General features: G+C 34.4%; 1 protein-coding gene across 1 annotated transcript; it reads right to left on the bottom strand.

The window, feature by feature from the left end:
• Positions 1-23,361, bottom strand: LOC143245589 (adenosine deaminase-like). The gene is made up of 9 exons (XM_076491946.1): positions 22,799-23,361; positions 20,477-20,538; positions 14,735-14,857; positions 10,776-11,028; positions 7,124-7,193; positions 5,390-5,535; positions 3,956-4,197; positions 3,245-3,371; positions 1-256 (listed from the first exon to the last, which is right to left on the bottom strand). The coding sequence occupies exons 1-9, from the start codon at positions 22,880-22,882 to the stop codon at positions 140-142; spliced, it is 1,224 nt and encodes a 407-aa protein (XP_076348061.1). The 5' UTR covers positions 22,883-23,361; the 3' UTR covers positions 1-139.
• Between the last annotated feature and the right edge of the window lie 621 nt (positions 23,362-23,982).

The raw sequence follows: 23,982 nt of genomic DNA, 5'->3' as shown, positions 1-23,982 counted from the left end.
TTATTTGAATTATTCTCGCAATGTTAAGTTTCCTGCTGGAACAGCGGTAAGTCTTCGGATTCACAACGCTAAAATTACCGGTTTGATTCCCATCAGTGGACACAACAGGTAGCCAGCTGTGTTTTTCTGACATAAGTTCTTATTCAGATTGTTGCAAAACTGATTCATCTGTTATACCATAAACTTTTTTCAGGTGGTCAAAAAGATCTTTCTTCTCTTGGTGTGGCAAAAAGCAAGACCGAGCAGCATTGAAATTCTGAAAATAGTAATTTAATTTGTTACTGCTTGAACCAGAATGTAAAAATTTCAATATTAGTGCGTGCACGTTTGTTGAGAATTAAATATTTATGATTAGACAAACATATTTATTATCGCTACGTTGAAAACGGAATAGATAAGTTAAAGTAACTTTATGTAATATAGCTGAATAACAACGACCTAAAAATAAAAAAAAACAAATAAAGAATTACCGCATTTCTGACTTAACTCATGTTGACGAAAATATATTTGTAAGTGTTGCATAGTTTATGTGAATTATGTGTTATGAATACAAAATAAAATTGTTTCAAAAGTCTCTGTTGATGAATTTCAAGGATATTTCCTTCCAAAAGATACAACGCTAAAATCAGGGGTTCGATTCCCTTCGATGGACTCAACAGATAGCCCGTTGTGGCTTTGCTATAAAAAATCACACACACGGAAAAAAAAATTTTACATTTTTACACAACACAAAGTATTAGCTATTAACATAATTATTATTTTCTTTGCCTTCATTTTAAACTCGGTGTATATTTATTTATTATTAGTTGTTTAAATGTATAATAATGCTGCAAAAGTTTGTAATTGGTGTTTATTTATAAAGTTCATAGCTGGTTTTGAATGTCAATAATAATACTGCACAACAATTTTTTTGAAAAGTTTTGCTTCCTGAAAAGTTTTGCTGATTGTGACAGGTACCTGGTGGGTATGCACAAATATAGTTTTGGTTTTGCTTCATCACGTAGGAACTCTGAGAAATAGACAGTTAACTGTTTACCGGCAATAACGTATTTAATTGCGTTTATGTTTCTAATATGCTATTAAATTCAACATAATTAAAAGTGTTTTGCTCCTGATTTTCGTTTGTATTTAATGTCCGGTGCATCACGTTGCAGTGTCCAACAGTAGTCAGCAACCATTGACGGATTTCAGTTGCCCTGATATCGTTTTTCTATTGTAGCAATGTTCTGACAAAACCTTTCACCGTGTTCGTCACTGACAGCACTGAGATTTGCGGGGAAGAAGTCCAAGTGTGAGTGGAGGAAATAAATCTTGAGTGACATGTTGCACTTCATTGTTTTGTTTGCTTTGAGAAGTTTGTCTATCAGCTGAATGTAATGTGGGCTCTGTATTTGCCAAAACATTGTCAACAACGTTTCTGAAGGCTTTCCAGGCAATTTGTCCTTAACAGATCTTTGAACCGCTTGTAACTCATAACATGTCTGATCTGAGAGCCCACAAAAATGCCCTCTTTGATCTTGGCCTCAGTTATTCTTGGGATCATCTGTCTTAAATAACGAAAACCTTCGCCTTCTTTGTTCATTGCTTTCACGAAATTCTTCATAAGTCCCAATTTTATGTGAAGAGGAGGCAAGAAACTCTTTGCCGGGTCGACAAGCGGTTCATGCGCCAAATTTTCTCTCTTGGAACTAACTTTTTACGGAGTGGCCAGTTCTGTCTAAAATAATGTGACTCTTTGGCACGACTGTCCCATTCACAGATGAAACAACAGTACTTTGTATAGTCGAGCTGCAGTCCCAGTAACAGAGCAAAGACTTTCAGATCTCCACAGATATTCCAGTTGCACTTGCTGTACTGGATGTGCTTGAACAACATTTCCATGTTCTCATAGGTTACTTTCATGTGTGCTGCATGGCCAACATGTATTGAAGAGAGAACGTTGTCATTGTTTAACAGAACATCTTTGAGGCTTAACACTAATGAATCAATGAAGAGACGCCACTCTTGCGGGTCATGGTCACAACCCAAAGCAGAGAACAATCCTTCGATGTCAACACAGAAACAGAGACTGTCAACTTGTGCAAAGAATTTGGTTATATCATCTTGGCAGCTTCGAAAAACAGAAATTTTCGTCCCTGGTGACAGTAAACACCATTCCTGCAGCCTCGAACTCGGCTTTTGTTTTTGACAGAGCCAAATCTCTGACCAGATCGTTTAATTCTGACTGTGTTATGAGATATGGATTGCCTGAGGAACATGGTTCAAAATCCAGATCAATGTCACTGCCAGTTCCTTGCATTGCAGTTTCTTCATCTGGTTCGTCTAAGGTCCATTCCTCTGGTGGTTTCGGAATTGGACGACTGTCGTCATGTGGCATGGGTCTTATTTCTGAAGGCAGATTAGGGTATTCAATTGACTTCTTGTTTTTGACAGAGAAACCAGAAACATTAGTCAAACAGAAGTAACAGTCCGTCACAGGGTCTTTCTGTTCTCGCCATATCATCGGGACAGCAAACGACATTGCCTTTCGAGTGCCTCTGATCCAAGCCCTCAGACAGACAGCACATGTCGCACAACTAATGTGAGGCATCCATTCCTGGTCTTAATCACCAATTTTACAACAGAAGTACAGATGATATGCTTTCTTCACAAAAGCAGTCATTGAGCGTCTCTGATGAACAAGCGTATACCCGCCACAAGTATAGCAAAATGTATCGCGGCTGTTAAGACATTGACAAGACATATTGACCGACACCAATCGTCCTGTAAAACGTCTATAAGATCTAACTTACTTGTTACAGTGCTACTGAGGCAACGCTATATGCTAAAACAATACGTACACACTATAAGGTCTATATTAATCCAATAAGCAGCATCTGTATATGCAAGTCACTTTTATAGCCTGCTAAGACAGTGTCAAGCTGGCTTTGGCTTGCTCAGGCATGCTCGGACAACCACAGAACAGCTTTCAACCTGGGCTGGTTTCACGCTCAGACTGCACAAAACATTGTTCATAGGTCTCTTACAGAAACGAAAATTTTTGGACACAAATATAAGAAAAACGTGACAAAACTGAAGATTTCGATGAAACGGTACGTGATGGGCAAATTTGGATGTGATTTTCGTGATCAGTAGCCAAAAATCTATAAGGAACACCCAACAGTGTTCAAGAAGCAAAAACTTTGTTGTGCAGTGTAATGAATTAACCATTTTAAATTGTTCGTAATGCATCTGTATTACTTACCGCTCGAACAATATCGAAGTCCTTCAGTCCTTTTTGTTGGAGCAAACGATATTCATCATCTAGAGTCGTCCCAGTCAGTAAAGGATCGTCTGTGTTAACTGAGAAGTTTGCGTTGTCTTCGGCAAGCCTATAACGATTGATGTAATTAATCAAAAGTAAATCTTTTCAAAGACTTTGACAAAACAATATGCATATTTGATTTGTCTCAGCCAAATATATTAATATCTTAAGATTATATGTTGCAGCCGATCAGAGGAAAATCAACCGATTAACACCACCAATTTCTAACTTTTGGAATACAAACAAAAGATATGTGGGATTGATTGTAACATTACAATGCCCCAGTAGTCAAATGAGCGTGCATGTTTGATGCTGGGCTTTCATTCAAGACTCGCACGTTGTGAATTGAGCATCCAAATAACGAAACCATGCTGAGTCCTAGAGCAATAGAAAAGACTATTAGAAAATATTGATCGGTTATAGTTAGCGCCAGTTTTCCGCTTCAAGTATGATACTTGAATAAATGTATTTATATTCACATCATACTTTCAGCTGTTTAAAAGTGTGAAAAACTTCAGTAGACCTGTGCTTGATAGTTGTTTACGTGTTTACTATAGCAACGAAATATCGTCAATTGGATAATAAGAAACAACAGTACTCCAAATACTACATAACGAAACTGAAGTGTTATTGCAAAGAAATGCCCCTTACTTGACAATTGGATGTTTAGTACAGTTTGCAGGAACAGCACCAGTAAGGTAGCTACTATGAGGGCACGTTTCAAAATGGATACCCTTCTTCAGTAAGTCTTGATAGAGCGCTTTATCACCTAAAGCCCTGTACCCATGACCGATTCTTTCTATCTGAAGGAATTTCACGTGTCTGTCGACACTACTTGGAGGTCCAGCTTCTCCTGTATGTGCTGTTCTGTGTATTCCTAGTTGTGCTGCCCTCTGTTGGATGATAGTAATAAAAAGAAGGGCACATTTTATTCCATCGTTTTATGTAAAGCTTTTACTTTCAATTCCTTGAAATTAAACTTTATATGTTATGTTAACAGTTATGTTATTGACTGCTGTAACTATTGGTGAACTTTAGATGGATTCCTTAGATGTAGATGAAAAACAAACACACAAAAAATGCTATGAGATTCAACATTACAGAGAAATTCTTCCCTTTTTAGCAGTTTCATTTTTCTAGGTCATGGTAAATGATTCTAAGAATTAAAACATATATGTTTATTTTAACATATATTGATACATGGTGTAACCGTGTACAAAATATTAGATTTTACGATACAATAAATATTCACTTTGGGATGGTACTAATACATCTGCGTTTTTCAAGTGTAAATAATTAAATATTTTTTCTCAAACTTTGTTTTGACAGATCTTTCAAGAGTAGTATCATGTTTAGAGCTTGGTTACAAATCGCGTCGCATCCAACACCGTTGTTATTAAAATTTATGAGTTAGCAGTTTTGTTTGTTATAGAAAAGTTATTTATTTAATTGACTAACCATCCACTCAGGTCGCTGTTAAATGAACTAAATTACATTAAAAAACAAACGCCTTATACGTTTTTAATCGTAGAGTCTAGTTGAATTGTCTTATTTTATTACTATCTTCATTATTTCTAATTACAACATCCTTATAGGATCTTGTAAAATGATGTTTTAATCTAATTCATTCCTTTCCAGCACTAGGAATATATTTTATTCATCATTATAACAAACTTATAAATACATTACGAACATGTACATGCAATATCTTATAGTATTATAAAACAAAGGAAAAGAAGTCCTTCAGATGATCATCACGTTTCACTTTTAACTAACTGCTAAAATTTTATCAACGTGTTTTAGAACTTACTTGTACTGATAGATTTCATTAAAGAACCAATAATTTAACACTCTTTACAACCAGGGAAGTAAAAGACTTCCCACTTAATAATATTTCTATAAATATTTAATAATATGTTCTCTTTCTTTTATCGAGGCACTATCCTCAACGAGGTTGGAAAAGAAACACTTACCTCCCTTATCATCTTTATTAAGTTTTAGTTAACCAAACTTTTCACTCAATGATTCTCTTTGACAAGGAGATATTACAGTAACAACAGTATTATCAAGTGTCACGGTACGTACTTGAAATTTTTCTATCACTTCCTTCTTCAATCCCTCTTCTCCTTCCAAATCCGGATTTGGCCCAATCCATGATTTACTTAGGCCAATCCCAACAACGGACTTGTCTTTGAATTCTTCACACAGTGACAAAACCTCGCGAGCTTCATCTGAAAAAAAAATGGGTCAAGGAAGTTGTTTGCCAAGAAAAATAGCATAATTAAAAACATTACTTTTTTGTACATTAAGTAAGACCACAGAACTTAAACATAACAACAATAAGAAAGAGATAAGTAGACGTTCTTAGCTATAGAGATGCAACAGATTTATTTGGGTATTCGTAATACTTCTGAAAATCTACTATTATTCAAATCTCACCCAATATGTTTTTCGTGATATCACGTATTAATATTAAATTTCAGTTATCAATTAACATTTGAACTAATTAAAACACATAATAATCTTGTAAAGTTGTCCTATACATACTTCTAGAAAAGATAAAATCTCAACATTTTTATTCAGTTCATTTTGATAAAAAAAGGATGAAATAACCATTCTATGCCGTCTAATTCTCCGTTCATTTCTTAATACAATAAACGTTCACATCAGTCTCTCTGGGCAAGAACTCCTTAAACTGTCTAGAATACCATAAAAAAATATTTTATCTTAAATAATTTTTTTTTTTTTTTTTGTTGTTCATTGTTAATTTACTCAAAGAGAAATATGATCTGCCGTCACCACAAGCAATAAAACCTGGCTTTTAGTGATTTAAACCTCATGTTCTACTGCTGAGCCGCTGTGGAATTAAACATGTTTAGAAATAATTTGCTTAATCTCTTAATGATTAACTCTGTAGCTCATAGTTTTTAAACTAACGTACTTTAATAATAAACGAGCTGATTCCCAGTGGGTCAGCTGTAGGTTTAGGGACTTACAATGCTACATTTATATGTTTGATGCTTCGTGGTCATTAAATAACTTACTGTGAAGCTTTTAATTACAGAACAACAACAAACAAACAAGAGTGTTTGTTTTTGAAATTCGCACAAAGCTACACGAGGGCTATCTGTGCTAGCTGTCCATAATTTAGTAGTGTAAGACTAGAGGGAAGGCAGCTAGTCATCACCACCCACCACCAACTCTTGGGCTACTTTTTTTACCAACGAATAGTGGGATTGACCGTTACATTATAACGCTCCCACGGCTGAAAGGATGAGCATGTTTGGCGCGACGGGGATGAGGACCCACGACCCTCAGATTACGAGTCGCACGCCTTAACGCGCTTGGCCATGCCGGGCCAGGAAAGACGTTAAAGGAAGTTACAGAAAAACAAGAAAATTAAATTCATAAAATAAGAGTTCTAGCCCAAAATTTAGGAGAATAAAAAAGATAAAAATATATTAAAATGAAATAAAAATGAGTTTATTTAAAATCAGCGTGAAAGAATACCTAATATAATTGTTAATGATATTTCCAATACATACTGCTAAAAAAAAATTTAAAGGAACAAATACATATTTCAGTATATTTTTGTCATAACTAAATTTATGCGTGAAAAACATATCAATTCGTCTTCAAGTGTATTATTTAAGTGTGCGAGTGAAGTTTGAAGCAACTCAAACAAAACTCACCTCACTCAAGGAAAATACTACTCAAGGTACCCTAAACAAGGTTGTTGCGTGAAACTATGCATTCTTCATTAATTTTCGAAACAAACACCAACATGAATCTTTCGCGGCTCGTTTTGTCAGTGTGTACCTTCGTCTTCTGCACCCAAGCAGTCAGGCGCCATCTGACAGAAAATGAGATGGTGAGGGCGGTCCAGATGCTGGAGGATGGCCAGACCCAAAGGAGGGTAGCACAGCACGTCGGTGTATCACCAAGCGTCATCAAGTGACTTTGGCAATGCTACCAGGAGACGAACTCTTATGGCAGGAGACCAGGTCAAGGCCGTCAGGTTAGCTACGGCTCGACCACTATGAAATGACCGTCATCTTTCCACTGGAACCCGTATGTCGACCCAAACAGTTCGCAATCGTCTGCACGAAGGGCGCCTTAGGGTCACACGGCCTGCAAGAGGCGTTATTCTGACAGCGCGACCCGTGCAGCCAGGCAGGCGTATGCTTGGGTGGCCACACGAAATTACTCATACTCTACGGGGATGCTCTTAACGCACGACAGTATAGAGACGAAATTCTGGAACCCATTGTAAGACTTTTGTTGGTGCTGCCGGCGACGGGTTCATTCTCATGGTGGTTAACGCGCGAGCCCACGTCGCCAGACTGTATGGACTTCCTTGACGAGGAAGGTATAGAGACTTTTGAGTGGCCCGCCAAATCTCCAGATTTAAATCCGATTGAACATTGTTGGGATATGTTGTCGAGACGTGTTAGTGATCACCAACGCCCTCCTCAGAATGTACAGGAACTCCGACAAACCCTGGTAGACGAGTGGGCTACCATACCAAAAGATAACATTGATAGACTGATTCAAAGTGTGCCAAATCGTTGTCAGAAGTGTGTCACAGTCCGTGGAGGTCACATTAGATATTGAATGTTTAAAACATTTCTTGAGTAAAGGCATGCAAACTATTTAAAGTATTTTTTTATATGAGATATCAGTTTTGGTAATATTGGTCATTTAAAAAAAATATTTCTCCATATTTTACCGTTCATCACGCATTAAAAAATGACCCAGATGGAACTGAAATGAAGTAAATTACCTAAAAAAATTAAAATTATTATCACATTTGGAACACTGAGATAAATTACATAATAAAACGTACTTGTTCAATTAATATTTTGAGCAGTTTATATTATGAACTATATACGGTGTGTCTACGGATTTACAACGCTAAAATCAGGGGTTCGATTCCTTACGATGGGTTCAGCAGATAGCCCGATGTGGCTTTGCTATAAGAAAAACACACACACACGCACATACACACACACTTGATGCAAATCCGGTATTTGTGAAAAAAATTTAACTGGTGGTTCTTGCTCAAACCAAAAAGATTCTCTGGACCATACAAAATTATTAAAATCATGGCCTGAGATCTTGTTTAATAAAATTACAGTAAAGGTACATTTACCATAAATTATAACTCATCAGAAGTAATGGCGATAAGCGGTGTTGGGATAGAAATCCGAATAGTAAAAATTGAATAAAAAAAATGGAGGTTTTGACATTAATATATTTGAAAGAATTCTAAGCAAACAGTAATCTAATATTTGAGAACTAACAATATCGGGAGAATCTAAGGAATAAAATAGATGAATCTGCAAAATTATTATACAACAATAAATTCATATAATATATTTATCTGAAACTACACTAAATCCGTAAGCAGTTATTATTACTCAAGAACTGAGTGTTAAATGGTGTTTACAAGAAATAAAAATACAAAATCTGAAAAAGATTATTAGCAACGACATAGTGATTTGTAGAATGGCTGCCAATTTTTTTCAAGTTAAATAGCTTAATCTCTCGATATATTTGAAATCTAATTACAGCCGTGGCTATTTAGAATCCTATTTGATCTTATTTCAGTGAAAAATGTTACTACTGAGATATATTTAAGATGTACGTGATTTACGTAACGTATCACATATTCATTTTATGTTTCGAAATAGTGGAAAACAGCTGTTATAAAAGACAGCTATGAATGTGACAATGCAACTGCAGACAATGAAACAACTCCTTTAAACTTAAAAACTAGTTTCTGAGCCATTTTTGTAACAAAGAATAAGCAGTTTGCTATATGAAAAGGTATCCCTAGAGAAATGTAATAACACAAGTTTATGTTTAATCTAGAATTTTCAGGTACTTTGTTTGTTTTTGAATTTCAAACAAAGCTACTCGAGGGCTATCTGTGCTAGCCGTTCCTAATTTTGCAGTGTAAGACTAGAGGGAAGGCAGCTAGTCATCACCACCCACCGCCAATTTTGGGCTACTCTTTTACCAACGAATAGTTGGATTGATCGTCACATTATAACGCCCCACGGCTGAAAGGACGAGCATGTTTGGTGTGAAAACATTCGAACTCGCGACCCTTAGATTACGAATCGAGTGTTCTAACCACCTGGCCATGCCGGGAAAAGTAGTAAAATAGCACCTCTATTATAATATAAATACATATATTAATATTTTATAGAGAGTTCATACAAACTTCCATTGAAATGTGCTTCTTGATAGGAAGATGTAAAGGTAAGTAATTTATATAGTCTTCAGATAATTAATACAAAATAAATGTATCAGGTTTCATACCAAATTCCCTATATAAACACAAAGCAGTGTTAATGCCAAATTTAAATGTTAGGTTAAAAACGTTGACATGTAAATATGAACATAACGGTAATTATGATAAAAGATATGAATTTGAAAGTTACTAATAATTAAATAAAATAAATTAAAGAAATATAAAAATCATGTTTCTCCTTGTAACTGTATTTAGATAATATTATTTAAAGCATTACAGGTATGAAAGATTTATATTTTTAGAAATGATTCATCGTAAGTATTTCAGGGGTTTAAAGTATATTTATTTTTGTATATTTATACATTTTTACCTTATTTATGATAATATTTTATCTATACTTATTTTAAATATTTTAACTTGTCATTATCGTTTATATTAATATTTTATTTATCATATATGCATTTTGTTTCATTATATTATGGTTACTTAATTAATTATCTTTTTAAAGAAGTTTTAAATTGAAATTCATGGCTTTTCCTTACCTCCTTGTCGTAGTCATTAAATTATAAAATGTTCGTGGTAAATACATCACAAATGCCTAAAACAAAATATGTTATTTGAATGGTGACTACTATCAGTAAATCTCTATTTAGCCAGAAAAGTGATGACGGTAGGCCCTTTTATTTTGCTAGTCTATCATAGCTATATGGAAATAACCTTACCTTTGGAGTCATGTGAAATTAAACAGAATACAGTTTACCAGTAATCTGTAGATCACATGCAGAGTTTGGAAACTAAGGTATTTACCTAGTCTCTCATGAAACACGACTCAAGCCACACATTTTTATTTCAAAGTTAATTTAGGTATATAATTTACTTAACCTAGCTTGAACAAAGTCCATTTAACACCCTCTTCATTTTCCTAGGTTTTCACTCGTAAAATACAGATCAAGCAAGACAACAAACACGGTAACCATTTAAAACACTTAAGTTATCACATAACAATCATCTTTCTCAAATACATTTTGAGGAGCGACTAGGTCTTTCGATAAATGGCTGTAGTCTCTGATGCAACCACTTCTATATGCATCAAAAAAAAAGAAAAGCTGCTTAATAGAGATTTCAAAATTAAACACCTCAACAGTAACTACAACTATATTATTACTAGAAGCTTAGCCTAACGTATATTAAACAGTAACAATTTTTCATTACCAGCATTTTCTCTACCACAGTTAAGGAGAGAACGTGTTTTATGCCATAATCTTCTTCTGCTCGCTGAAACCCTTTCGTTACTAGTTCGAGAACCTTTCTGTAGGTTACCCTTTCAGTACCGAAGAGATCATCGCTGGTATTCATGTTGGCCAAGTTTGCAGGTCGATAATGGACCTCACTGTATACCACGCCTTCGCTGGCCTGTTGTTCAGCCATCTCGTAAGCTATACGTTCAATAGCTGTGCAGTTTCCTCTGAAGGATTACACAAAGTTGTTTTATTATGTTCCATGTTTCATAAATTATAATATTGAAAAATAATTACATTCTATACATAAAAGAAGCACCTTTTTATGACTACTCTATGTAATATAAATTTTGTTCCTGGATAGTATGTGCTATTTCTTAATTGCTTATGTTGTAAAAGTACAGGAAATGGCCATTATTCCCTTCAAGCTTTGCTTTTGTGACCTGGATAATGAAATTTAGAAATTAACCTATTTTTTATGTAAAAACGGGCAAATTTGCACATTTTCATTCACATAACGTCTGAATAAAACAACATATGAATCAAGATTTACATGTATTTATACTAAAGTTATACAAAAATGTTTAGAAGTGAGTAGTTTTTCGAGATTTGCGACTGTCATGTAAATCACTTTCACGTATCAGTCCCCAAATATAGTCTCCCATCATGTTTTCGTTATACGCCCCTTGGTAGCGGCGTTCAAAGACCAGTATATCATGGTGGAAGCGCTCGCCTAGCTCCTCTGAGTTTGCTCTCATGTTCTCCATGAATTTATCAAGATGAGTGTCAAGGATATAAAGTTTCAGTGTCATCCTGCAGCCCATTTTGCCCTTGATCTTCACCAGAGCCTCAACCAGTTTCACATAATTTTCGGTCTTATGATTGCCCGAGAAGCCCCGAACCACTGCGACAAAGTGCCCCAAGCCTTTTTTCCTTCCTATTGAACTTCTTGGGGAATTCTGTGCACTCCAGAATCTCGAAGGTACTTGAAGGTTGCAGACTCCTTATCAAAAGCTGTGACAAATTGTTTCATAAGACACAATTTTATGTGCAATTGTGGGAACAACATCTTCTGGAAGTCCACCAGTGGCTCACACTTGACATTGTACCTCCCTACAGAGAACTCGGTTCGTTGTGGTCCGTGCTTCTTGTTGTAGTGCGCTGCGGTGTCCCTGCTGTCCCAAAGGCAAAGATAACAAGGAAACTTGGTAAAGCCTCCTTGGAAACCCTACAGGAATGCTACCATTTTGAAGTCTCCGATAACCTCCCAGCCATACTCATCATATGTCAAGGTTTCTAGCAAGATTTTGGCGCTGTTTCATTCCTCTTTGAGGTGCACCGAATGAGCCAGGGAAGAGACGGATACTTATTCCCATTATGGAGCAGCACAGCTTTGCAGCTTCTGGATAAGCTATCAATGAAGAGGCACCGCTCGTTTGGGTTACATACAATTCCAATTGCCTCGCACAAACTGGATACATTGTGGCAGAAGCAGAGCACATCTTGACGAGTGAAGAAGCTTGAAAAATGTCGGTGACGCTTCCTCTGACTTGCGACTTCCACACTTTTATCTAACAAATCTCACTCCTTGAGCTTAGATGTCAAATCAAATGCTCGGCATTCGACTTTGTTAGACCAAGATCTCTGATCAAATCATTGAGGTCTCAATACTAAATCTACCTGGAATGTTCTGGAAAATGGGTAAATTTGAAAATTTCATCACCCAGGTCACAAAAAAAAGTAAAAATTTTGTTACATAGCGCTATTGAGAAATCATTTCAGTAAATTCGTTTTTATAATATAGTCGTAAAACTTAATGAATAATCAACGAAACTGAATTAGTTTTCTATTAAAAATTTAATGTAATTTTTTGTGTATATTATGTTGAGGTGCAGAGAATTTCGAAAACTGTCATCGAATTTAACATACACAAAAGAAACGTCATATTAACAACAAAAGATATTCTTTCATTAACTTGTTATCGGACAGACTCCCAGTAACTGAGTGGCTAATCTAAAATATTATAAAGCTAAAAGCCGGGTTTCGATACTCGTGGTGGGCACATTATAAACAACCCATCGTGTAGGTCTGCACTTAACAACAACAAGTACCACACAGTGTTTCATGTCCTATTCTTTATATTTACTGATGAAGTTCCCGACCTTCTCATATCATGTAATCACCGACATTCAACCTTATTACTAGGAAATTTGTTCATAATTCTTTCTAAGAATCAGTGTGTTACTCATAATTAGGTACTTTTTGAACCTGGTTTTAGTCAACATAGTGTCAAAAACTGTACTCTGGCCTCAGTGGTGCGTAAGCACGTTTAGTTTTACGAATCTTCAGAAGAATGTGACAATAGGCTTAGAATCTTTGAAATTTGCACAGATAACAACATTACCCCAAAGTCTTTTAGACTTACAAAATACGAAGAATAATATGAAAACAAGAAAAGAAAAAAAAATGTTATCTGTCATATGTTTTAGAGTATTTCCAGTATAAAATGTCATCCATCAAGACAGAGACAATAGAGAAGAACACTGTAAAAAGCTCACGATATTAAATGAAGCCACACAAAAAAGTTAAAGTGAAAAGTAAAAACTTGTTGTATAGATTGATGCAGAGGATTAATAGTTACTTTAATTATAAGCTATACGATCAAATCTAATCAAAATAACGAAATGAAACTTATGGAAATAAAGTTTTCAAAAGGTTACGCAACTGATAATAAAATTACCAAAGACACTGACTCCAGAATAAAACAGAAATACTTTCACTAGTTAAACAACTTACTTTAATAATAATATATTTCCAGTAAAACAAAAGGAATGTCGCATAATATTATTTTAACAATAATTCCTTCACCCCTCTACAAAAAAAATTGTAATAGCTAAATAAAAACTGGATTAAAACTGATCCAAAAGTGAAATTGACAATAAACGAAATGGTCACTAAACATAGCATAAGTCACTATTATTTCTGATCCACTCCAGATAAGTCATTTCTTTTCTGTCATTTTGTATATCCATGAATTCACTGGCAGCAAAATAAAAGTGTAGAATTAAGATATGTTTCACGTTTCTTTTCCAAATATAGAATCAAACAGAATTGGTTTGATTTGTTCAAATAACTGTCCAAATCTACTCGGGAACTGTCTGCGCTCGCCGAAACTACTTTTGAACTGATTTATTTTACCAGTAGTTCATATCGATGGGGCAATATGTAGATTGGAAAGGCGTTAGAAGTTTAAGAAGAAAAATTATATTATTACACGCATATGTAAATATAGTTTTCTTTCATGATAAGTTATCATAAGACAAAGTGTAAAATATCAATCATAATGTCAATTTGCAGATTGAAATGTAATGAGAAAGAGAGATACATGTAAGAGGTTTTTTTTTATAATTCGTACAAAGTGACACGAGGGATATCTGCTCTAATTATCCCTAATTTAGCAGTAAAAGAATAGTTTGTTTGTTTGCTTTTGAATTTTGCGCAATGTGTATTACACCTGTACGTATATATATATTTACATATGTGTGTTTGTGTGTATTTTTATCGGAATATCAAAAGCGGATACTTACAGACCAGTCAAGTACGCTGGAGAAATCTTGTAACAATAGTCCGAGCCGTTTTGAGCTAGCCCAGGTAAGTAGTAGATCTAACAGTCGCTGTTTAATCAATTTTGGAATTGTTATACATTAAATGTGAGCGATCTCTTTAGAGTATTATTAGTATATATGTGCATAATATATCGTTATAGAGGTTACTACACATGATTACTAAACTTTAAGCATTTAAAATAAATCGTTTAAGACAAGACAAGAGCTGTGTGTATCACTTGGGTCGTTCATTTTCACACCCCTAATGCTCTTCAGTAAGTTATTTTACCTTACGTGATAAACTATTGATGAAAACCTATTTACTCACTTGATTATTGGCAAGTACCAGGCCATTGGTTTTAAGTAGTTAGCCAGAGTACTTGGTTCCTTTGTTACACATTTTTCCTTGAATTCGTCCAGCGTTTTGAAAGGCAGCTTACGGCTACTGTTCCTGGAATATTTACTGGTATAAATAAGTTTCTGTGGAAAGGTTTTATATTTTACTACAAAATTACGAATTAGTTAGTATGATTCATGTGTCAACAAAGTCTCACAACAATAAGAGAAATAATAAAATTCTCATCTATGTACTTTTGTTCACGCAAAGCTTGAATACCGGTAGTTTCATAAATATTCTATCGTTTATCTTTCACAACATGTATTGATTTTTCAAACTGAAAAGTACTTAATGCGACATGTAGGCGAAAGGGACATATAAAAATTCCAGAGTAATATTCATCCCTTATTTAGATACACTGCTTATGACGTTTCTTTAAAATAATATTCATCCCTTATTTAGATACACTGCTTATGACGTTTCTTTTAAAATAATATTCATCCCTTATTTAGACACACTGCTTATGACGTTTTTTTTAAAATAATATTCATCCCTTATTTAGATACACTGCTTATGACGTTTTTTTTAAATAATATTCATCCCTTATTTAGATACACTGCTTATGACGTTTTTTTTAAATAATATTCATCCCTTATTTAGATACACTGCTTATGACGTTTTTTTTAAATAATATTCATCCCTTATTTAGATACACTGCTTATGACGTTTTTTTTTAAATAATATTCATCCCTTATTTAGATACACTGCTTATGACGTTTTTTTTAAAATAATATTCATCCCTTATTTAGACACACTGCTTATGACGTTTTTTTTAAAATAATATTCATCCCTTATTTAGACACACTGCTTATGACGTTTTTTTTTAAAATAATATTCATCCCTTATTTAGACACACTGCTTATGACGTTTTTTTAAAATAATATTCATCCCTTATTTAGACACACTGCTTATGACGTTTCTTTAAAATAATATTCAATTTAATACACTGCTTATGACGTTTCATCCCTTCATCCCTTATTTAGACACACTGCTTATGACGTTTTTTTTAAAATAATATTCATCCCTTATTTAGACACACTGCTTATGACGTTTTTTTTTAAAATAATATTCATCCCTTATTTAGACACACTGCTTATGACGTTTTTTTTTAAATAATATTCATCCCTTATTTAGACACACTGCTTATGACGTTTTTTTAAAATAATATTCATCCCTTATTTAGATACACTGCTTATGACGTTTTTTTTTATAATATTCATCCCTTATTTAGATACACTGCTTATGACGTTTTTTTTAAAATAATATTCATCCCTTATTTAGATACACTGCTTATGACGTTTTTTTTAAAATAATATTCATCCCTTATTTAGACGTTTCTTTTACACTGCTTATGACGTTTCTTTTAAAATAATATTCATCCCTTATTTAGACACACTGCTTATGACGTTTCTTTTAAAATAATATTCATCCCTTATTTAGACACTGCTTATGACGTTTGTTTTAAAATAATATTCATCCCTTATTTAGACACACTGCTTATGACGTTTTTTTAAAATAATATTCATCCCTTATTTAGACACACTGCTTATGACGTTTTTTTATTCAATAATATTCATCCCTTATTTAGACACACTGCTTATGACGTTTTTTTTAAATAATATTCATCCCTTATTTAGACACACTGCTTATGACGTTTCTTTAAAATAATATTCATCCCTTATTTAGACACACTGCTTATGACGTTTTTTTTAAAATAATATTCATCCCTTATTTAGACACACTGCTTATGACGTTTTTTTTTAAAATAATATTCATCCCTTATTTAGACACACTGCTTATGACGTTTTTTTTTTTTTTTAAAATAATATTCATCCCTTATTTAGACACACTGCTTATGACGTTTTTTTTAAAATAATATTCATCCCTTATTTAGACACACTGCTTATGACGTTTTTTTTTAAAATAATATTCATCCCTTATTTAGACACACTGCTTATGACGTTTCTTTAAAATAAGTTAAAATAAAAACTTTCCCTTTTATGTAATTTTATATAATTTAAACTGTTATAGGCTTTAATCAAAATAATATTGTCCTCCACTGGAATAACGGTAAACTAAGGATTTACAAGGCTAAAAAATTATAGGTTCGATTCCCCTCTGGGGATACAGCAGATAACCCGAAGTTGCTTTACCATAAGGAAACACACGCACCCGATTAATATTATTATAATTAAAACCCTATGTTTTCTTGTCTGAGCTTTAGGAATTCAACATTTGTGGGAAAATATATTTCTAAATTTTCTTAAACTTTGTTCCTTCATTGCTGAAAAATCAGATTTCCCGTGAATATTAATAGTAGTTATAACAGTTTATTTGTTTTCTAGTTAAGCACAAAGCTACACAAAGGGCTATCTATGTTATGACTCCAAAGCGTATCAAAACTAGGTTTCTAGCACTGTAAGTCCGAAAGCATATGAAAGTGTATCAGATTATATTATAAACAAAACTCTTTGTTTTACTTGTTTTGATAAGATATGTATTGATTGTGACTATTGGTGTCACATTCCTCCACGAAACGTTTTACACTGGGACAGCGGTAAGTTTTAGGATTCACAATGCTAAAATCAGGGGTTCGATTCTCCTCGTTGGACTCAGCTGATAGCCCGATGTTGCTTCGCTATAGGAAAAACACACACTCGTCCACGAGAAAGTCATTCAACTCGCTTCTAACTCAAGGAAGTGGAAAAAGATGTTTCAGGTGTTGTTCCACAATATACCATACATATTTGATTGGATTCAGGCTGTCATGGTATATGAATAAAGTCAACGTCATGCTCTCAAAACATTGGGGGACTATTCGTGCTATATGGAAGAAGACAGTGTCATTTTGATAGACATCTCTCTCTGCAGGACAGAAATAATGTAAAATTGGGTGATGATTATAACTCAGTACTATTAAGTAACGACTGGCATCGACTTTACCTTCTAATGGCATGATTGCACCCAAATCATAACACGAAAGTGCGCCCTACACCATTACTGAACCGACAAAACACTTCACTGTTGGAACCAAGCATTCAAGACTATAAAGTTCTTCAGGTTGGCGTCATACCTGTACTCATTCACTTATTAAGAACATGGTGAGAAACGATCCATCTGACAATATCACACTTATCCACTGCCTGGTAGTCTGTAGCATGTGCTCTCTGTACCACTAAATGCTCAACCATGAATTTTCAAGTGTAATGAGTGGTTGGTGCATTGTAACCTGAATACGATATCCCATTTTGTGGAGTTCTTGACTGACTGTTTTTAGTGAAACTGGCTGCTTTCACCTCAGGTTGAAATTGTGGTTAATTGGTCTGCGGTTCATCGCTTGTATGACTTTGCAGTTCAATTTAATGCATAGATATCATGATCCTGGAGTATGTGCGTTCACCTCCTGTTGTATTTTGCTGAATATGTTTTTTATTGTCACAGTTCCATAGTGTCATTACCTTAAACACTGTTGTTTGTGAAAGATCAGCAAGTTGAGTTGTCTTGGTCACTAGAGCTCTCTCCAAACATTCTCCAACAATCGGCCTTCTTTCAGAATCATTATGATTATAGGCAACCAGGCCTCTCCAGCGTTTTTATATATGACCCTCTGCATATTAAGATGTTATTTGCTTAATTAATTAAAAGACTAGCCACACCTATGTGGTAGTCGCTGCTTGCATATACTTGTTGCCCCTTATTTACTCAGGTGTTTCCATTTTCTGTCCACTACATGTATTTACACTGTATAACGTTTATTATATATGACAATGATAGTTGGTTGGCTCGAGAGATATTCAAGATTTCACTTAAGAGAAGGAAGGCAAATTCTTACGGTAATCTGTGCGCCGCTAGGTCACTGGAAATACTTGTAGTTTTCCAGAGTGAAATTTCGATAACATGATTCCCTGCCATTGCATCTATACTGCAACTGTATTTCTCACATAACTTATTAACCAGCTATTCGTCAGTAAAATATCCTCGGAGGAATCCCTTCCCATACACACATGGTGTATACACAGTTACGACAGAAAGTGTTCGTACACCTGCGTCGTGAGTACTTTTTTCCTTATAACTTAAAAAGTATCATGCGTTTATAAATGAAAGTAGAGTATATTATAAATATTTTACTAACACACAACTACATAAAATTTTATGTAAATTGAACGACAAATAAACTGTTTAGAAACAAATAACCAAACATAGGAAAGGCAGAAAGTGTTCGTTCTTCTACTTTAATGGTCAGTTGTGTAGTCTTTCAGGTAAATTACTTGGCGCAATCTCTCTTCATAGCCCTACATGGTTGTTTGACAGTAATCGAATGGTATTTTCTTCCATTCCTCTTTACAAAAGGCCCCCAACTCTTGCAAGTTTTTCGGATGACGCTGATGAACCCTGGTCTTCAACTCATGCCAAACGTTTTGGGTTGAGATCGGGTAACTGCGATGTCCACTCCAGAACGCTTATATGGTTTTTTTGTAACCAGGATAGCACATATTTCGATGTGCGCTTAGGGTCGTTGTCGTGCCAGAAGATTCAACCACACCTAAGCCGCAAGTTCCGAGTATCATTTTTGATATAAATGCCTAATATATCAACGTACTCTTCTTTTTTCATGACGCGGTGAAGGCTGCCAACACCAGAAGAGCTGAAGGAGCCCCATAGCATGATCAAGACATATCCGTGTTTAACTGTAGAGACAGTGTTCTTTGGAAATTTTCGTTCCCTCTTCTTACAGAAAATATAGCGAACATCATCATGGACGAAAAGCTCGATTTTAGTCTCGACCAAAAAATACTCTTCCTATAGGTAAAGGGTTTAACTACATGCTTTCTTGCATACCTCAATCGTGCTTCTAATTGAACAGGCTTTTAAGATGGAGTTCTACGAGAACGACAAATTTGAACCTAAAAGAGCGTAACATGTTCGTAACTGTAGAGATGCTTACTTTAACCACAGTTTTCCTTAACAGTTTCTGTATGTCTTTTCGTGTTAAACGAGGGTTCCTACTAACTTCTCTGAGAACGTTCCTCTTGGTTATCTCAGAAATTTTGGTGGGGCGTCCGGAACGAGGGAGGTTAGCAATTAATCCTGTAAGCTTGAACTTGGCAATTATGCTTTGAATAGTAGATTTAGGCACATTAAGTTATGTAGCAATACCGGAAAGAGACATACGAGACTTGTATTTTACAAGAATTCAGTTTTTTAAATCACTGGACAGTTGTTTCCTGTTCGCTATGATGACCGAATACATAATGACGGAGACGACGCTAAATTGCCGGAAGTACAATTTTTGCTGCTAAATTCCAATAATGATTAACCCAGTGTCTAGTTCTGGAATGGTATAATGTAGTTTATTCGCCAAACTAAACAAAATGTTTACGGGAATATCAGTTTTTTCACACGTTCTGAGCCGTACGAACACTTTCTGCTCCTCCTATTTTTGGTTCTTTGTTTATAAACAGTTTATTTGCCGTTTAATTAAATAAAAATTTATGTAAATGTGTGTTAGTATAATATTTATAATATATCATATATTATAATATACTCGGGACGCAGGCGTACGAACACTTTCTGTCGTAACTGTAACAACTATCAGTCTACTTTAAATTTAAAAATACAGAATTAGAAACATAGTAATGAGTTGGTAATTAATTGTATAAAATCTGTACTCACTCAGCTATCTCCCATATTGTCAGCGCATGTGATGAGCATTCTAAATGTATATGAAGTTGAACCTAAAAAAAAACAAAAACATGTTTGTATGTTTATATATATATATATAGCTGTATGTTTGCTATTGTATATACACCAAACATATATATATATATGTGTATGTGAATCTAATGAAAGAAAAAAATAACAATTTTAGTTTTAAACCTAAATGATTTCTGAATTTAACTTTAAAAAGAAATACTTACTAAAAACACGTTTAATCGGCTCTGACACTAAATTAAGAAATCAACAAACTTTCTTTTTTTTTGAGTCTTGCTTTCTAGATCTTTCAATTAACATTTGGGTAAATAGACTAACAAACCCATAACAATATTAGGTCATAATTTTACTGCTAAGCAATATAATACAAATGCCATTGTTGAAATATCGTTTGGAAGATACAGACACGGACATATATTGAAGATTATATGCACATGAAATAGAAGTGTTATATACTTAAGACAGTTTCCCGCTAGTACAGCGGTAAGTCTACGGATTTACAACGTTAAAATCAGGGGGGGTTCGATTCCTCTCGGTGGACTCAGCAGATAGCCTGAGGTGGCTTCGCTAAATATAAACATACACACACATACTTAAGACAACATGTACGCCAAAAACAACACATCATACTGACTTTGCCATAAAAAATATTGATATGATTTTGGGTTTTACCCTTGATTTAATTGAGCAATAATGCCATGACAAATTACTTTCCACTTAATACATTCGTTTACGATATGTGTAGAACTTGCACACCCACCTGCAATACCTTCAGGTAAAACATACTGTATTTATATTATTATATAATGCATTTATCAATTTAATAGAAAAAGCAAGAAATAACTGCTGAAAGTCACTCATAATTATAAACTATTTGTTTATTTAAAACTAAGTTACACAATGTGCTGTTATGGGGGATAAATCCTGAAGTTTGAAGCTTACTGCTGAGATACAGGGGTTAAAATATCGTGCAAAAACTAACGTTTCAGAATAACATGTATTATCATTCTCATCGGTTGCAATCTTAAATTGGATCATTTTTATCGTAGCTCCTTATTTTAAAAAAATTCAGTGATCAGTAATGTAAGTTTAATATAATTTCACGTTGAGATTTATTGTCATCAATATTCACTTTCTTAATCTTTTTTTCTTAACCCTAATCTTAAACTACTGAAAAGGTGAAATTATTCAGGCATAAAAAAAAAAACAGGAAAAATATTCTTACTAGTGTGTATTTCTCGATTTGAATCTTTCAACAGATTTATTGTTCTGTGATTTAATTTTTAATGCAATTTATTCTTTACGGTTTTTAGATTGAAGTTTCCGTGATTTGAGAAAAGAAAAGTCTCTGCTAGGACAGTGGCAAGTCTTTGGATTGACAATGCTAAAATAAGGGGTTCGATTCCCTTTACTAGACTTAACAAATAGCCCGATGTGGCTTTGCTATAAGAAAACACTCACACATATTGATAGAGAAAGGCAAATTAATAATGGGCTTCCAACTCCAAAGATTCTATAAAATTCTGAGATTGAAAGTTACATTATAACGCGCCCACAGCTTAAGGGGCAAGCATATTTTGGTGTGACAGGGATTCGAACCCTCGAGAAACACTCAGATTACGATCGAGCTTTCTGACCACCTTGCCAGGCCGGGTCCCCACTTGTTATGATTTTTATATTGTTGATGCCCGAATCAATGAATTATACTTACGCTATTTTTAATGGATACAAAAAAGTAAAGAAAGAAACAAACAGAAAATACAAAGTTATTACTATGTTGTTTTAATCTTTGTAATATTCTGTCTTGTAAGAAGAAACATTTGTTAAAAATTATAAACTTAAACGTAAATAGTTGTTTATCAGTTTACAAATAATATAAACATTAATACTTCATTCAACTTTAAAGGAAGCAAACAAAATGGATAAGAACTTATAAACCATGAGACTTCACTGAACTCGTAATCCGAGGGTCACGGGTTCGAATCCCCATCACACCAAACATGCTTGCCATATGGGCGTTATAATGTGATTTTCTATCCCTCTATTCGTTGACAAAAGAGTTGTCGGTGGGTGGTGATGACTAACTGCCTTTCCTCTAGTCTTACACTGCTTAATTAGAGACAGATACTGCAGATAGCCCTCGTGTAGTTTCTCTTGAAATTCAAAACAAACCAAACCCTCTAGTCTTACACTGCTAAATTAGGGACAGCTAGCAAAAGTAGCCCTCGTGTAGCTTTGCGCGAAATTAAAAAAAAACAACCAAAAACAAGCCATGAAACTTACCCGTGAATTGGAAAACTTTGTCTGATAAATTTCGGTTGAACACATATCGGAAAGGCTGTTTGTCTCGGCTTCAATTAAGTTCATCACACAAGTGAAGAATAGGGTAAATATTCTCAGCAAACCCCTTATATATATGTTTATGTGCGTATACTATTTATATATAAGTCACGTGATTTAAACGAGGAACTTTCGCCAATAAGATCCTTCTTCAGTTTTCCTCAGATACTAATCTCGCTGTAAACGAATTTTGTCATTGTTTTAGAGCAGATCTAACAATGGATATATCTGTAAATATACCGGAGAATATTACTAGACATTACCCCTGCGAAAAAATCATATATCATGCAATTTATACGCGAATAGTCGAAATAAAAACGAGCACACCTTGCTTACTGTGCAAGTATATTGAAGAGAATAGCCAACACTTGAAATTAAAGATATATCACACAAAATATTTCGCCACACCTATCACAGAGCCATCTGAGGAATACATAATAATACAATCCTAGTTCACGGCTTTGTGGCTAGAAGGAATGGACTTTGTACTTGAAGTATTCTGGCTAGGCATAATGAAGACATGTCGGCAGTGTTAAAATATCGCAATATTACGTAAAGCGGTGTAACATTTGTGACTGAAAAACAGGTGTTCGCTTGCATGGTATTAGTTTTCAACACAAAATAACTGTTTGGCGTTGCCTCAGCTGGTGAAGCTGATGTTAAAAACCTGAAACAGAAATTATGCTAAATAGATGTACGTTTTCCATTCAGCGTATTACAGTATCCTCACTGTTGAAACAAAAGTATGCTCAAAGAGAAAATAGAGAAATATATATGAATTTAATATTTTAAAGAATTTTATTTACGTCGTAATTCAACATGCCTAGGAAAAGGATTTGATCAAAAACAGTTAACGATTGTTTGTTTGAAGTTAAGCACAAATGTTTGGAAGCATCAAGATAGTGTATGTGTAACATTGGTTGAATATTAATCGATTCTTGTTTTAGCTATGATACTTCAATTGAATTTATTCTTTAATTATTTTACGTAGTACAGATGGATCACAGGTGACCCAGTGATTTGCGTGTCGCTCTGTGAATCAAAGAGTAATTCGCTTGTGTCCCTGTTTAACAATGTCGCACTCAACATTTTGTGGCTGTTGGTGCATTATAAGAATAAGAGCCCAT

The sequence above is a fragment of the Tachypleus tridentatus genome, chromosome 2 (assembly GCF_004210375.1).
Source record: "Tachypleus tridentatus isolate NWPU-2018 chromosome 2, ASM421037v1, whole genome shotgun sequence".
NCBI classification, from domain to species: domain Eukaryota; kingdom Metazoa; phylum Arthropoda; class Merostomata; order Xiphosura; family Limulidae; genus Tachypleus; species Tachypleus tridentatus.
This window is presented reverse-complemented; position numbering and strand designations above follow the sequence as displayed.

Bases quoted from the DNA above. Each gene is read 5' to 3' on its own strand.
- LOC143245589 (XM_076491946.1), bottom strand. From the start codon at position 22,882: ATGAACTTAATTGAAGCCGAGACAAACAGCCTTTCCGATATGTGTTCA. The intron at 7,194-10,775 runs GTAATGAAAAAT...GCCATCCTCCAG, and splicing joins CTGTGGTAGAGAAAATGCTG to CATCTGGACCGCCCTCACCA. The intron at 5,536-7,123 runs GTACACACTGAC...TTTTTTTTTCAG, and splicing joins CTTGGGTGCAGAAGACGAAG to ATGAAGCTCGCGAGGTTTTG.